Source organism: Somniosus microcephalus, chromosome 17 (genome assembly GCF_052327205.1).
Source record: "Somniosus microcephalus isolate GS21.2 chromosome 17, FLI_Smic_1.0, whole genome shotgun sequence".
NCBI classification, from domain to species: domain Eukaryota; kingdom Metazoa; phylum Chordata; class Chondrichthyes; order Squaliformes; family Somniosidae; genus Somniosus; species Somniosus microcephalus.
In genome coordinates this window covers 13,750,036-13,766,582 of record NC_141003.1, presented here as the reverse complement: position 1 = coordinate 13,766,582, position 16,547 = coordinate 13,750,036, and the positions used below count along the sequence as shown (strand labels likewise).

General features: G+C 47.7%; 1 protein-coding gene across 1 annotated transcript in view; it reads left to right on the top strand.

Annotated features, from left to right (window-relative positions):
* The window catches only part of itpr2 (inositol 1,4,5-trisphosphate receptor, type 2), a 290,627-nt gene that overhangs the window by 162,866 nt on the left and 111,214 nt on the right, over positions 1–16,547 (top strand). The window contains exons 27-35 of the mRNA XM_086009952.1: positions 2,435–2,524; positions 4,936–5,064; positions 5,208–5,330; positions 7,904–8,104; positions 9,078–9,329; positions 11,912–12,037; positions 13,624–13,752; positions 15,214–15,334; positions 16,140–16,330. Coding sequence (XP_085866078.1) covers positions 2,435–2,524; positions 4,936–5,064; positions 5,208–5,330; positions 7,904–8,104; positions 9,078–9,329; positions 11,912–12,037; positions 13,624–13,752; positions 15,214–15,334; positions 16,140–16,330 — 1,362 coding nt within the window. The remainder of the gene's footprint in view (positions 1–2,434; positions 2,525–4,935; positions 5,065–5,207; positions 5,331–7,903; positions 8,105–9,077; positions 9,330–11,911; positions 12,038–13,623; positions 13,753–15,213; positions 15,335–16,139; positions 16,331–16,547) is intronic.

The following is a 16,547-nucleotide window of genomic DNA, read 5'->3' as shown; positions in this document are numbered from 1 at the left end:
CTCTTCCTTTCAGCGCAGTTTGCTGGAAATTGGCCAAACCAGCGCGAAAGATGGCGGAATTTTAAGCGCAAATTGCGTTCAGCGCAACTCGAGTTTCCGTGATCTTTTGCGCGGGTTTAAAAAAACAGTGCGCTGGAAGCTGGCCCCACCCACAAAACTGGCCATGCACCGTGTGAATTAATCACCATTGGGAGTTTCCACTAATTGCGTTCGTTTGCGGGCCTTCGAGGAGGCTCCAGAAATTAAGCTGGATCTTTTGGTCGCAAGGACACTAATGGGCACGTTTTAAAAGCTGTTGAATTTAATTTTTTTTTTAATTTACAAAGAAACTGACTACTGTACCCCAATATAACTAGAAAATGGTTCTGTATATTTTTTTTAAAGTTATTTTCATTCATTTAAAATCAGGTTACTCACGGGGAGGAGTGACACTGAGGTTAAAATGCTTGTTTCTTGTGATAAACCCATTTCCAGCTGTATTAATCAAACTGCACCAGGTTACCACTCTTAAATACATCAAGGAATACTTTAAAAAAATATTACGTTTTACAACCCAATTGCGCTGGTTCATGGCAGATTTTGCATTCGGTGATATGCAAATAAGTTTGAGTGGAAACTTGAGATCAGAAAACACTTTTCAAAACAGGTACAATTTTTGGCCGCAGTTTACGCCGGGATCGCCGATTGCACCCACAGCGGAAACTCTTGGCCACAACGTTCAGCATTGGCTGCGTGCAGGTGACACTCACTGGGCTGAAATGTGCACCTTGTTGTGCATCCCCTCCAAATACACAAACCTGTTCTGGGGAAATACCTCACAGGTGCTTGGCATTTCCTCACTTTATCGATGCCCAGGTGGTCGGCATCTCCCCGGTGACCGCCATCTCCCGGGTGATCGGCATCTCCCCGGGTGATCGCCATCTCCCCGGTGATCGCCATCTCCTGGTGATCGCCATCTCCCCGGTGAGCGCCATCTCCCCAGTGAGCGCCATCTCCCCGGTGAGCGCCATCTCACCAATGACTGCCATCTCCCCAGGTGATCGCCATCTCCCCAGTGATCGCCATCTCCTGGGTGATCGGCATCTCTCCGGGTGATCGCCATCTCCCCAGCGATCGCCATCTCCCCAGCGATCGCCATCTCCCCGGGTGATCGCCATCTCCCCGGTGATCGCCATCTCCCCGGTGATCACCATCTCCCCGGTGATCGCCATCTCCCCAGTGATCGCCATCTCCCCGGCTGATCACCATCTCTCCAGTGATCACCATCTCCCCAGTGATCGCCATCTCCCCGGTGACCGTGATCACCATCTCCCCGGTGATCACCATCTCCCCAGTGATCACCATCTCCCCGGTGATCACCATCTCCCCGGTGATCGCCTTCACCCCGGTGATCGCCATCTCTCCGGTGATCACCATCTCTCCAGTGATCACCATCTCCCCGGTGATCGCCATCTCCTGGTGATCGCCATCTCCTGGTGATCGCCATCTCCCCGGTGAGCGCCATCTCCCCGGTGAGCGCCATCTCCCCGGTGAGCGCCATCTCCCCAATGACTGCCATCTCCCCAGGTGATCGCCATCTCCCCAGTGATCGCCATCTCCTGGGTGATCGGCATCTCTCCGGGTGATCGCCATCTCCCCAGCGATCGCCATCTCCCCGGCGATCACCATCTCCCCGGGTGATCGCCATCTCCCCAGTGATCGCCATCTCCTGGGTGATCGGCATCTCTCCGGGTGATCGCCATCTCCCCAGCGATCGCCATCTCCCCGGCGATCACCATCTCCCCGGGTGATCGCCATCTCCCCGGTGATCGCCATCTCCCCGGTGATCACCATCTCCCCGGTGACCGCCATCTCCCGGGTGATCGCCATCTCCCCAGTGATCGCCATCTCCCCGGCTGATCACCATCTCTCCAGTGATCACCATCTCTCCGGTGATCACCATCTCCCCGGTGATCACCATCTCTCCGGTGATCACCATCTCCCCGGTGACCACCATCTCCCCAGTGATCACCATCTCCCCGGTGATCGCCATCTCCCCGGTGATCACCATCTCCCCGGTGATCGCCTTCACCCCGGTGATCGCCATCTCCCCGATGATCGCCACCTCCCCGGTGATCGCCATCTCTCCGGTGATCGCCATCTCTCCGGTGAGCGCCATCTCCCCGGTGAGCGCCATCTCCCCGGTGATCGCCATCTCCCCGGTGACCGCCATCTCCCCGGTGACCGCCATCTCCCCGGTGACCGCCATCTCCCCGGTGACCGCCATCTCCCCAGTTCCTTGTTATCTCCTCATGCGCTTGGCATCCCTTCAGCTCCCTGAGTTGAGGTGCCAAATTAATGTTTTGGCCTTGATTAAGAAATAAATGTAGCAGCTATTCTTTTCCTGGTGCAATAATCTTGACTCTGGCTGGCTTTTATTTATTTTTCCTTGAAGGATCCAGGAATTCTAAGCCCTGTACAAGATGGTAACAAAAAACCACAAATAGACAGTAACAGCAGCAACAACTACAAGATTGTGAAAGAGGTGCGTAAATCTTGGTAGCTGTGTGACTTGATAACTCCCTGTAGCACAGGTCCCATTTTGTTTGATCATTGCACGTTCCGGTTTGTGTTTAATGGCACCGGTTCGGTCTTTCTCTCGACTTTTGTTTTGCGCTGCGCACAGAGTGGCAGTTTCCAGAAGCAGATTGTGTATTCCTTGAACCAAAACCTTATTGCGTGTAATGTAATATCTCCAAGTTTGCAGACGACACAAAGCTGGGTGGGCGTGTGTGCTGTGAGGAGGATGCCGAGAAACTCCAGTATGATTTGGACAGATTGGGCAGAAGTATGGCAGATGCAATATAACGTGGATAAATGCGAGGTTATCCACTTTGGTGGCAAAAACAGGAAGGCAGATTATTATCTGAATGGCAATAGATTGGGAGAAGGGGAAGTGCAACGAGACCTGGGTGTCCTTGTGCACCAGTCGCTGAAGGTAAGCATGCAGGTGCAGCAGGCGGTTAAGAAGGCATGGTGTGTTGGCCTTCGTAGCGAGAGGGTTTGAGTACAGGAACAAGGATGTCTTGCTGCAGTTGTACAGGGCCTTGGTGAGACCACACCTTGAGTATTGTGTGCAGTTTTGGTCGCCTTATCTGAGGAAGGATGTTCTTGCCATGGAAGGAGTGCAGCAAAGATTCACCAGGCTGATACCTGGGATGGCAGGAATTATGTACAAGGAGAGATTGGGTCGATTGGGCTTGTACTCACTGGAGTTTAGAAGAATGAGAGGGGATCTCATCGAAACTTATAAAATTCTAACAGGACTAGACAGACTAGATGCTGGAAGGATGTTCCCGATGGTCGGGGAGTCCAGAACCAGGGGTCACAGTCTAAGGATAAGGGGTAAGCCATTTAAGACAGAGATGAGGAGGAATTTCTTCACCCAGAGAGTGGTGAACCTGTGGAATTCCCTACCAAAGAAGGCAGTAGAGGCCAATTCATTAATATATTCAAGAAGGAGTTGGATATATTTCTTAAGGCTAAAGGGATCAAGGGATATGGAGAGAAGGCAGGGACAAGGTACTGAATTTGGATGATCAGCCATGATCTCATTGAATGGCGGAGCAGGTTCGAGGGGCCGAATGGCCTACTCCTGCTCCTATCTTCTATGTTTCTATGCACCAGCAATTATGTGGGATGCCCACCACATCCTCTCTAAAGGCAGGGAACACCAGGCTTAGACCATTATATTCAGACTAAACCTAATACATTTATCTACAAGGGAAGACATAGAACTCAGTAAGATGCAGCAAGTTACAGGTGGTACAAATACATAGAAAACAATAAAGATTGAATCAGTCCCACAAAGGGTTAAACTGTCTTTTCCGCAACCTATTTCTTGTGCAGTCCAATAACATACGGAAAAGACCAGCTGGTCCATCAAGCCTGCCCCACACTCATGATGATGCCCAGAGTATTGTGACTAGACACTTTCTTCCCCTCCCCCCACAGCCTTGTAATTTCCTGCGAGAGGCAAAAAAGCAGAGAAAATACCCAGGGCCAGTAAGGGGGAGAAAATACCCAGGGCCAATAAGGGGGAGAAAATACCCAGGGCCAATAAGGGGGTGAAAATACCCAGGGCCAATAAGGGGTGAAAATACCCAGGGCCAATAAGGGGTGAAAATACCCAGGGCCAATAAGGGGGTGAAAATACCCAAGGCCAATAAGGGGGAGAAAATACCCAGGGCCAATAAGGGGGTGAAAATACCCAGGGCCAATAAGGGGTGAAAATACCCAGGGCCAATAAGGGGGTGAAAGTACCCAGGGCCAATAAGGGGGAAAAACTCTGGGAAATTCCTCTCCGACCTCCTCAGGCAATTGAAACCAGCCCAAGAGATCACACTGACCATACACGTTAACTGTTAACCCACTGACCTTCTCTATGATGCGATCTCTGCCCCAGTCAGGAACCGGTCCAGCTCCCTCTTGAAGGCAGAGAGTCAGCACCCACTGCACCAGCCGGCGACGCATCCCAGAGGCTCCCTACTCTCTGGGGAAAGGAGAACCGCCCAACATCCAGTCTATTCCTACTCTGACATTAGTTTAAACCCGTGTCCCCTGGTCCTCCCCAATCTGCTAAACTGGGATAATCTACCAATAGGCACGCCATCCAGCCCTTTCATTATTTGATAGACCTCCATCAGGTCAGCTCTAAGCCTACACTGCTCTCAAGGAAACAGAGTCAGCTCTTCAAGCCTATCTGAGTAACTAAGGTGCGCAAGCGAGGAGTCATTCTTATAAGACTTTAGAATGAAAAGCCTTTCATAGACTTCCTGATACGATGTGATGCAATTGCCATGTCTGTCTTTCGGAGTTTCAGCAAACTGGACTGAAGTGGGCCCTTTAGGTTTAGCTCTGTTTCGGCCACTCATGCACTGACCGCTTCCTTTTCAGATCTTGATGCGACTGAGTAAGCTGTGCGTGCAGAGCATGAGGCGGAGCAGGAGTCAGCAGCAGCGTCTGTTGAAGAATATGGGAGCTCACACAGCGGTGCTGGACCTTCTGCAAATCCCATACGAAAAGGTAACCTTTGTGTTTGAACTCCGCAACCGTGACGCGCACCGAATTTGAATATGCCAAATAAGTTTTCCACAAGAAAACAAAATGGCCTTGTTCTGGATACTGTCAGTGCTAATTTTATTTTATATTTCCCCGTTTGACTGCAGACAGACGCTAAAATGAACGAAATTATGAACTTGGCCCATGGCTTTGTGCAGAATTTCTGTGCGGGAAATCCACAGAATCAGATCCTCCTCCATAAACATCTCAACTTGTTCCTTACTCCTGGTGTGAGTACCCTGGTTTTGAAAGCATGTAATCTTGGTGTGCTGCCGTGGTGGCTAGACAGAACATGATATTCTAATGTTCCCTGCATTGCCTTTTATCACCATTGCTGTAACGTTTGTGTACGAGTTGCAGCTTTAGCTTGTTTCTATGTCTTGTGTGACTTATGCATCTGACTGGTCTTTTACCAGTTGCTGTAAAAGTCAGTACATTTTAAAAGTCAAACGCAGCGTGTATCACTGAGGGAGTGCTGCACCGTCGGAGGTGCCGTCTTTCGGATGAGACGCTAAACCTGCTCTCTCAGGTGAACGTAAAAGATCCCGTGGCCGCCCACTATAGCGAAGAAGAGCAGGGGAGTTCTCCCCAGTGTCCTGGCCAATATTCTTCTCTCACTGAGCATCACTTAGACAGATTATCTGGTCATTTATCTCATTGCTGTTTGTGGAATCTTGCTGTGCGCAAATTGGCTGCGACATTTCCTACATTACAACAGTGTACTCCAAAAGTATTTTCTTGGATGTGAAACACCTTGGGTCTTCCTGAGGCTGCGAATGGTGCTATATAAATGCAACAACAACAATAACTTGTATTTATATAGCGCCTTTAATGTAGTAAAACGTCCCAAGGCGCTGTACAGGAGTGTTACAAGACAACAAATTTGACACCGAGTCACATAAGGATAAATTAGGGCAGGTGACCAAAAGCTTGATCAAAGAGGTAGGTTTTAAGGAGCGACTTAACAGAGGAAAGAGAGGCGGAGAGGTGCAAATTCTTTCTTTCCTTCTTTCCCCTCTCTCTCGCTCTCTTTCTCTCACTCTCTCTTTCTCTTTCCTTTATCTCGCTTTCTTTCTCTCTTTTTCTCTTTTCTCTCTTCCTTTCTTTCTGTCTCTCTCTTTCTCTTCCTTTTTCTTTCTATCTGTCATTCTTTTTCCCCCTTTTCTTTTGACCACTTATCTATCCTATTGTTTCGACCTACGAGTGCTTTACATGCTTTTCTTCATCAATAGAATAAACTGTGTTCAACATCAGTGTTTTTCATATGATGTATGTATGTGACCTTTGCGTGGGCATAATCGAAAATTGAAAAGAGCTTGGCTGTTGAGCGTAGTCATGGTGATTATGGTGTTTGATTTCCCTTTCACCCCCAGAATACGTAGGGACGTCCATAGCCTGGGAGCTGCCATGGTTCCCATTCCACTTGGTGATGGCCAGAGTTGCAATTTGTAGGATTTATTTTTAACCTGGCATTAGCTTATGGTTCCTGCTGCACGAAGGTGGGATAAACCCTTTCCGCCTCCTCGTGCGCTGACAAGCGTGTATTGTGAGCTATTCTGAGACATTAATGTTGTGTGGAAGAAGTTATTCTATGAGCAGCCATCATTCTGAGGCGGGTGGCGGGGGGGGGGGGGAGTAATTTTCATCCTTCACGGTTTGGGCTGTAAACCGGCCGAGCATGTCACCCGTCCATTATAGAACCCGCCTAATTTTCATTGAATGCCACCCAAATGATAAAGGTCGACAATTACCCCCAGTGTTAACCAACTTTAAGGCCTAGAAATTCAGTATCGCCACGTCCAAACGTGGTGCTACAGCCGGGCGTTCGCTAAATTTAGCGACCGGCGCAACTTTGCGCCACCTTCGCCGAAATTGAGTTGCATCGCCCCAAGAGGTTGCTGCTGCACTAAAGCAGATGGTGCACGACTATCATAAGGCGCTAAGCCGGCGAGCCGAGGCGCTACCACCAAGGGCGGGCGCAGTGCAGGTGCGGCGAGTTGCTGATTGAAGGCAGACACGCTGGCGCCGGTCAGCTCTTAAAGGGGGAGGGTCGATTTGGTTTGCTACCACGCCCTGCACACTACAACCCTGACCATAGCTGCTTCAACAGTTCAACGCCCAGGACAAAGGAGAAGGCTAGGGTGCAAGCGCTGAGTCAAAGCCGAAAGCTCTCTGCCTTTGTCTCTCTCCAAATATCCGTCTCTCACACAGAAGGATTGGCACAAAATGTCTGCCACTAATAATGCAGGAGAAGTCCCCTTTAAATAGCGCCCCCCACAGCGACTGGGAACCGTTCCCCTCTACCAGTCGCTGGGGGCGCCAGGTGCACAGAAGGGCGGCGCCACTGAAGTTCCAGTTCGGGGCGCACCAAGGGCGTTGCACCATGAAATGATGCCAGGATCTGCGCGCGCAGCTGAGCGGGCGCTGCGGTTTTGCGCCGCCGCTAAATCTTGAGTGAAGTTCGCGAGAGGCGCAGATCGCGCCGCGCCCGGGCGCTAGCCACTTAGCGCCCCACTTCTCCTCCTCCTAAGGCGCTAGCGGCTGGCGCTAACAACTGAATTTCTAGGCCTAACTCCCTTCTCCGCAATAGCCATTGGGTCACTGGAAAATCCACTCGTTGAGAATATCGTAGAAACAATTTGGACTGTTGGAGGCCTCAATTTGCTCAATTCTTTTCGCTTCAGTTTTTTTGTTTTTAGTCGGATCATGAACATTGTGAGCGAGCGTACCGCAGTTCGCCTGTGAATTATGGGATCACCTTTGACCCGGACGTTGATAGTTGCGCTCCATTTATTTTTTGCAGCTCTTGGAAGTGGAAACCATGCGACACATTTTTCTCAGCAACTACCATCTCTGCAACGAGATCAGCGAGAGGGTGGTCCAGCACTTTGTGCACTGCATAGAGACGCACGGTCGACATGTGTTGTACCTTAAGTTCTTACAAACTATCGTAAAAGCAGATGGGAAGTATGTGAAGAAGTGCCAAGATATGGTCATGACTGAGGTAAAAAAAAAATACACAGTTCAAGAAATTGGGAGAAAACTTGTCGTAGTAATGAGATGAAGTAAAACCAGAAGTTTTACATATCCTTCTCAAATAGCCTCAAATTACTTTTGGACTCTCATCCAGACTTTGGGAATGAGTGCAGCAGACGCTAGCTATTTGGTTAATTGACGGTCACATTTCAGTTCAGAAGTTATCAGTATTTAAATTCACATAGACACGCTGAAGCATTGTCGACACCAAAATTAAGAAGACCACAACTTTCACAAACCCTGTCCGTCAACTACTTGAGATTTACCGTTTTTCTCTCGCCGCTTCCATTGTTTTGCCCTTACCCAGCCACGTGCCACATTGCACAACCCACTCATTCATGATAGACGTACGTTATGTCGACTGACACTTCAGTGCCGTACGGACAGAGAGTTGTATTGTTGGAGGTGATGTTTTTAAGATGAGACATGCACCAGTTCAGGTGGACGAACAAGATCCCTTTGGCCCCATTCGATGAAGGAGAGGGTGTCCTTGGCCGGCATTCTCCCTTAACCAGCACTACCTAAAAAAAAAAAAATCAGATCAACTGGTCGTTCATCCCGTTGCTGTTTGTGGGATCTTGCTGTGCGCAGCTAAGGCCGCCTGCTTGAAGCACTTCACACAAATTACACTTAATGATACCTCAGAGACAAGATGTGCTCCATAAATACATGTCTTTCGTTCCGTGATAGATTTGTGTAGTGTGGTGTCAGGTATATCGGCGTATGAACAACGGCATCGGTTGATTGGTTGATTGCCGAAATGACATCACTAGGAATCGATGCCTGCTCCTTCTCACTAGGGGGTGCTCATGTTTAAAACAAGCGGTCAATTCCCTTTGGCGATACATTTGATTGTTCTCAATTAAATTGTCTACTCTTGCCGGAATATCATATTTTACATTAGCTTTAGGTAATTATTGGCATTTCCTTGATACCTGCAGCTGGCTAACGGGGGAGAGGATGTGCTGGTGTTTTACAATGATCGGGCGTCCTTCCCGCTCCTTTTACAAATGATGTCATCGGAACAAGACCGCTGCGATGAAAATGGTGCCCTGAATTACCACATCACGCTGGTCGAGCTGCTGGCAGCCTGTACGGAGGGCAAGAATGTGTATACTGAAATCAAATGCAACTCCCTGCTGCCCTTGGATGACATTGTGAGAGTGGTAACCCACGAGGACTGCATACCCGAGGTAGAGACAAGCTCAACCCTTTATCTCTCAGTTGTCAGGACAGCAGGCTTTACAGTAGCATCAGTGAGTTGTTCAAGGTGACGGTCGAGATTTTAATTAACCCTTTGAGTTAATCTATACAGATTTACAAAGGTGATACGAGGATTGTAAAACAGATGGTGGAACATGTGAAACATGTCCAACTGCACAGCATGTTATATTCACCCAACACTTCTATGTGTACAGTTCTGGTCCCCATATTACAAAAAGGATATTGAGGCATTGGTGAAGGTGCAAAAAAGGTTTGCCAAGATGGTACCAGAACTGAGAGGTTATACCTATCAGGAAAGACTGAACAGGCTGGGGTTCTTTTCTCAAAACAAGAGAGAAGGCTGAGGGGTGACCTGATGGAGGTCTTTAAGATTATGGAAGGGTTCGATAGGGTAGACACAGAGAAGATGTTTCCACTTGTGAAGGAGTCCAAAACCAGGGGCCATAAATACAAGATAGTCACTACAGTAATAAATCCAATAAAAAAATCAGGAGAAACTTCTTTACTCAGAGAGTGGTTAGAATGTGGAGTGGTTGAGGCAGGTAGCACAGATGCCTTTAAGGGGAAGCTAGATCAGTACTTGAGGGAGAAAAGAATAGAAGACTGTCATTCTATGTAACTGTTCCGCACGCAACGTCTTTCGACAGCAAGCTTTGTCAAATTATTTCAAAACACTTTACTGTATTAAACTTTGTTATGTATGTTATTCATAGAATTTCACAAATGTCATATTTTATTAATAAATAGAATCCTAAATTATTCCCCATTCAGCCAATCACCATATGAAATTGAATAGGCCACTCTCTGAATGAAGAGAATAAATTCTTGAGATAGCCCCGCTCCTGTTTGCCATGCACCACCCCCCCACCCCCGCCCGCAGTTACCTGTGGGCTCAGAGCCGGCTGAAATTAGTTAGGCCCTGAGAGGCAAACTACATCGGGCCCGACACAGCAGCTTTGAATTATGTTGACGGGACCTGAAGACAAATTTAGGACGGTTCTGGCATGCTGATACTTTGTGCCACTAGAATTGCGCCGGTTGGGGGATCTGACGGGTTTAGGCCCTAGTGCGCTTTGGAGAACCTGATGCCAGGCAGTGGAGTGGCTACTGTGGTCTTGTTACCCAGCCCCTACCTCTAGCTCCAAACGTCTATCAGATGATTTCCTCCTAATGTCCTTTGTACACCAGCAAATTGTGTCTGTCGTTGTGCTCACCTGTGGTGACTCTGTTGCCCCTACAGGTGCTGTCCTGCCTGGCTGCATATTCTGCCCCATTCTCCCTGAACTACTGTGGAGGCCCTTTTGCTGTCATCTCCAGGTCTCATCTTGGTCTGTCCCCCTATTCCTCCCGCACCTTTTTGTCATCTCCCTCTCTACCACCTTTCACACCCATCTCAGAATCCTCATCATCTATCGACTGCTGCCCAAACAACCCTGCCGTCTTCTTCGGCAAAATCTTCTCCTGCTTTTCTTTGGTCTCTGCTCTGAGCCGCTCCTCAGCCCCAGTGACTTAAACCTGCATCAAACTCCCCTTGATCTTATTGAATGGCGGAACTGGCTCGAGGGGCTGAATGGCCAACTCCTGTTCCTAACTTCCTCTGATTGCTCTGCTTTCCTTGTGTCCCTAAACCTCACTGCCCTCATAAACCCTCCCATCCGCATCAGCAGCCACCCACTTGGCCATGCTGATGAACAAGGCTTCATCACTCCCGGTCTCAATCATCAGTAGGACAATCTCACATTACTTGATCTCTTTCACCATTCCTATTCCCCTGCTTGCCCTCTGTCTGTGCCCGCGTGTCTGTCTGTGCCCGCGTGTCTGTCTGTGCCCGCGTGTCTGTCTGTGCCCGCGCGTCTGTCTGTGCCCGCGCGTCTGTCTGTGCCCGCGCGTCTGTCTGTGCCCGCGCGTCTGTCTGTGCCCGCGCGTCTGCCTGTGCCCGCGCGTCTGCCTGTGCGCGCGCGTCTGCCTGTGCGCGCGCGTCTGCCTGCGCCCGCGCGTCTGCCTGCGCCCACGTGTCTGCCTGCGTGTGCCCGCGTGTCTGCCTGACCCGCTGAGTGTTTCTGGCATTTTGTGTCTTCATTTCAGATTTCTAGCATCCGCAGTATTTTGCTTTAGTTGGATAAAATTACTACCTTGCGTGCAATTCGAGCAGGAAGTTCCCCCCACATCTAAAGATCTGACCTGTGCTGAGTTAGCTGATCTCACTGGAGGAGGGGGTGGGTGGGGTGGGGGGGAGCACAACAATATTAGCAGTCCCAGAATGGAAAACTCGAACCGGTTGTTGACGAGCCGCCATTGAACCCTGCTAGAAAGCACACCTGTGCGGATATCAAGTGGTGACTGGAGTTGGCTCAACTGAGGTGACCTTCGTGGTCCTCTCAGCTGGGGAACGAAGGACTGCATTGGGCAGAGAAGGGGCTGGGAGAAAATTGACTGTGGAGCAAACCTTTTCTTTGATATCAGTCATTTTTTTAGCTTATTCAAGCAGAGTATTTAAACCGATTCCTTGGTGAAATGAGTGGGGGAAAAAAAGAAATGTTTTTCCTCACAGGTGAAGACAGCGTACGTTAATTTTGTGAACCATTGTTACGTGGACACAGAAGTTGAGATGAAGGAGATTTACACAAGTAACCACATCTGGAAGCTGTTTGAGAATTTCATTGTCGACATGGCTCGGGTAAGTCTTGCTGTCCAAGATACTCCTTTTTCTTCGCTAAGTTTAGCAGCTCCAGCAGGGATCATAAATAAACCAAAGATTAAAATGCCCCGTTAAATATGAAGAAAGTCACTCTGACCATTTTGGATGGCCTAAAAGAAATCTCTTCATTTGTGAGAATCTTTGCTGGCAGTGCGAGGGTAAATCAACACAGCCTCAGTAAAGCATTGTAAAACATTACGCCAAATAAATATCGACTCAATTGTAAACCTTTTGAAAACTCCAGTGCTGAATACTACATAGAATGTACATAGCAGAAACAGGCCATTCAACCCAACTGGTCCATGCCGGTGTTTCTGCTCCACACGAGCCTCCTCTCATCCCTCTTCATCTAACCCCATCAACATATTCCTTTCTCCCTCGTGTGTTTATCCAGCATCCCCCTAAATGCTTTAATATTAATAAGTATTGTCAAACTTCAGAAAGTATTCTGGATTGCACTGCCTGAAAGGGTGTTGGAAACAGATTCAATAGTAACTTTCAAAAGGGAATTGGATATTTCCCTCTATTATTAAATATCTGCAGATCAATATTCTCATCTCTTTTATATTTAAAGCAAGGGAGATCTTTTAACCAGATGTCAGAATTTTATGATGTCAGAAATAAGTAAGTTTAATTTTTATCCAATAAAATATTTCTGCTTTACAAGTTGACTGCTCACAAAATGGGGGCCAAATTGGTCTTTGGCCAGTCGCACAAAACTGGCAATAGAGAATCGGCCTTCCGTTTTACACCCCACCTGAGTTTCTTTTCCATTAACTTCAGTGTAATTCGGTGGTAGCGCTCTCGCCTCTGAGTCAGAAGGTTGTGGGTTCAAATCCCACTCCAGAGACTTGAGCACAAAATCCAGGCTGACACTCCAGTGCAGTGCTGAGAGAGTGCTGCACTGTCGGAGGTGCCGTCTTTCGGATGAGACGTTAAACCGAGGCCCCGTCTGCCCCCTCAGATGGACGTAAAAGATCCTATGGCACTGTTTCGAAGAATATTAAGGGTCCTGGGGCCAATATTTATTCATTAACCACCATCCCTAAAAATAACAGATTATCTGGTCATTATCACATTGCTGTTTGTGGGAGCTTGCTGTGCGTAAATTGGCTGGCACATTTCCTGCATTACAACAGTGACTACACTTCAAAGAACTTAATTGGCTGTAAAACGCTTTGGGATATCCTGAGGTCATGAAAGGCGTTGTAGAAATGCAAGACTTTCTTTTTTAAAATGGAATAGAAAATCGGGTGGTGTGTAAAATGGCCGATCGAGACCAACTTGACCCCCTATATTTTGTTTTACATCATGCATTCCCATGTGTTTGTTCCACAATGCTGCTGCATGGTTCAGGTGATTAACGTTTTTTCCTATGGATGTGCATGACACATTTTACCAACTCACTTGAGCAAGGTTTGAAGATCACTCTTGTTTGGTTTGTCCCGTCCTTCTCTTAGCTCACCTGTCACTCGGTTATTGTCTCTCTAATTCAATTTCCTCTTTCCCCCCCTTGGCGGAACCATTTGAATTTAATATATAATTAACTGGATATTTTGCTGAAGGTTTGCAACTCCACAACTGACAGGAAGCACGCTGACACTGCACTGGAGAGGTATGTGACCGACACGGTGATGAATATCATCAGCGGGTTCTTCAACTCCCCGTTCTCCGATAATAGCACAAGCCTGCAAGTAAGTCACCTTTGTGATATTGTATCTGTGTATTTCATTCATTGGGTTGTGTATTCCTCAGTGTCCAAAGACCATCTAGTATTCACTGAGCATCTTGCATTTCAGAAGTTCTTTTCCTCAATTTCTATATGCTACCTTAAGGGCACAATTCATCATCATACATGTGCAATATGAATAGTCATTTCTAAATAGACAAAGGGCAGTTTGACATTGGCCAATGTTTGTGTGCGTGCGCATCATTTTATTAATTCCTGCGATGTGGTCGCCGCTGGCAAGGTCGACATTTATTGGCCATCTCTAATGAGTAACTTACTGGGCCACTTAAGAGGACAGTTAAGAGTCAACCACGTTGGTGTGGGACTGGAGTCACGTGTAGGCCCAGACCGGGTAAGGACGGCAGGTTTCCTTCCCTGAAGGACGTTAGTGAACCAGTTGGGTTTTCCTGACAATCCGACAGCTTCATGGTCACTTTTACTGCTCGAATCTTTTGTTATTCCCAGATTTTTAAAACTGTATTCAAATTCACAAACTGCCGTAGTGGGATTAGAGCTCACGTTCTCTGGATTACTAGTCAAGTGGCATAATCATCACACTACTGTACCCCTTACATGTGTGTGTTTACTTGTGACTAGGTGTTAGTAAAATCCAAATGCTAAAGATGTTGAGGCAGTCCATTCATTGAGACTGCTCCAGCTTCAGCTGAATGTGCTAGCACTGGCACAATGGGCCAAATGGCCTCCATTTGTTCTGCCAATTGCAGGATTCTTACCTGCTGGTTATGCTCTTCATGCATGCACCTTGATTGAATGGCCATGACTGTGACCAAGCCCTACATAGCTATTTGGTCGTTAAATTTGCATGCGGCAAACGTTTTATTCCTATGTATAAAAACGGGGCGGGTGTTTCTGCCCAGGAGATGCCCTGGCCTCCATGGAATGATGGGTTGAACCAGGAATTTTAATCTACTTGCCAAAAGCAAAGCAGCGCTAATATTCGCGAGGCAGGGAACCCAAAGGCTGTGAGAAAGATTTTGCCATTTTGAAACGTTATGTCCAGTTACCCTCTCGGTCTTTGTACGTTACGAAATACTTGGATGGCACCGGGCATCCTGCTGTTTATGTTAAGTGTGCGTCATCACAGCCTCCTGATCTGTGTTTGAGTGGGCGAATTAAATCCTGTTTGCTCAACGCATGACACATCTTGGCGGTCGGCAGAGATTCTGAATGATGTCTTAAGAACCATTAAGAGTAACACACAAAGACCTGGGCTACCGGTGCAACTTTCAGATCAAGAACCTAATTTAACCGCTGTTCAAAATTGCACCTGACACCAGTTCCACCTCACTGCCTTATTTCTATAGTTGTAGACTGTACAAAAACATCTCAGAGGAATGCATCTGGTATTCTTCAGGGAAAGAAACTGCGGCATATAATGGTCTTTCACATTTCTTCGTGTTTGTAGACACACCAGCCAATATTTATTCAACTGCTGCAGTCTGCCATTAGAATTTACAACTGCACTTGGCCAACTCCAGCGCAGAAGTCCTCAGTGGAATCTTGTATTAAGACTTTGACTGAAGTCGGTAAGTTTGCATCTCGAGAAAAGTTGGGTGTTTGTTTTTTCGCAATCGATCTGATTTCACAGGGAGTTCCTTTGAGTCGCAGGTTTTGAAATTGATCCACTTGGAGAGGCACTGGGGGGTGAATACACTTGCCTATTATCTCAGGAGGTTTGGCCTCAATCCAGCCGCCCCCCCCCCCCCCCCCGACATAAGGGATGAAAGTCTTCTCTGTCTGTTGGCTTTCTGGATTTAACCGAGGGAGTTTCAACCTAATCGGTGACATTCCTCACCTTGAGCTCAAAGTTCACTGAAAATAAAAGAAAATACGGCTTTACTTTTCTAAAACCTTCATCATTAAACTTTATAAAGAAAGAACTTGCATTTATATAGCACCTTTCACAACCTCAGCATGTCCCAAAGCGCATTACAGCCAATTAAGAACTTTTGAAGTGTCGGCACTGTTGTAATGTAGGAAACGCGGCGGGAATTTGGGCACAGCAAGATCTCACAAAATAACAATGAAGTAAATGAGCAGATAATCTGTTGGTGAGGACTCCAGGGGAACTCCCTTGCTCTTCCTGGGATCTTTTTGTGTCCACCCAAGAGGGCAGACGGGGCCTCGGTTTAACATCTCATCCAAAAGACGGCACCTCCGACAGTGCAGCGCTCCCTCAGCACCGCACTGGAGCGTCAGCCTAGATTTATGTGCTCAAACCTTTAGATTGAGGATCAAACCCACAACCTTCTGACTCCAAAGTGAAAGCGCTACCGCTGAGCCACGGCTGACGACTGAAATATAAAAGTAACATTTGATTTTTAATTGCAGCTAAAAGCCGAACGATAGCGATCCCTGTAGATTTGGACAGCCAAGTGAACACCCTGTTTTTGAGTACCCACTCCAACATGGTACAGAGGGCAGTGATAGGCTGGCGAATGTCTGCCCGCAGTGCACCTCGCTATAGAGATGCAAGCGGTGGACCATCCTTGGACTACAGGAATATTATAGAGAAATTGCAGGTAAAACCATCTTGCTTGAACAGATAATAGAAATTTTACATTGGGGATTTAGAGATTATGGGCTGGATTTTCATTGCGGAGTCGGGTAGGAGGCGGGACTACAACTTTCGGGGTTGTAGTCCTGCCTCCATCGAGTTCTAGCCAACCCACGCTATTTTGACTTGATTGACCTTGTTGAGCCCGCCCAGCGGGCTCAGCAGGCCAATTAAGGGCCACC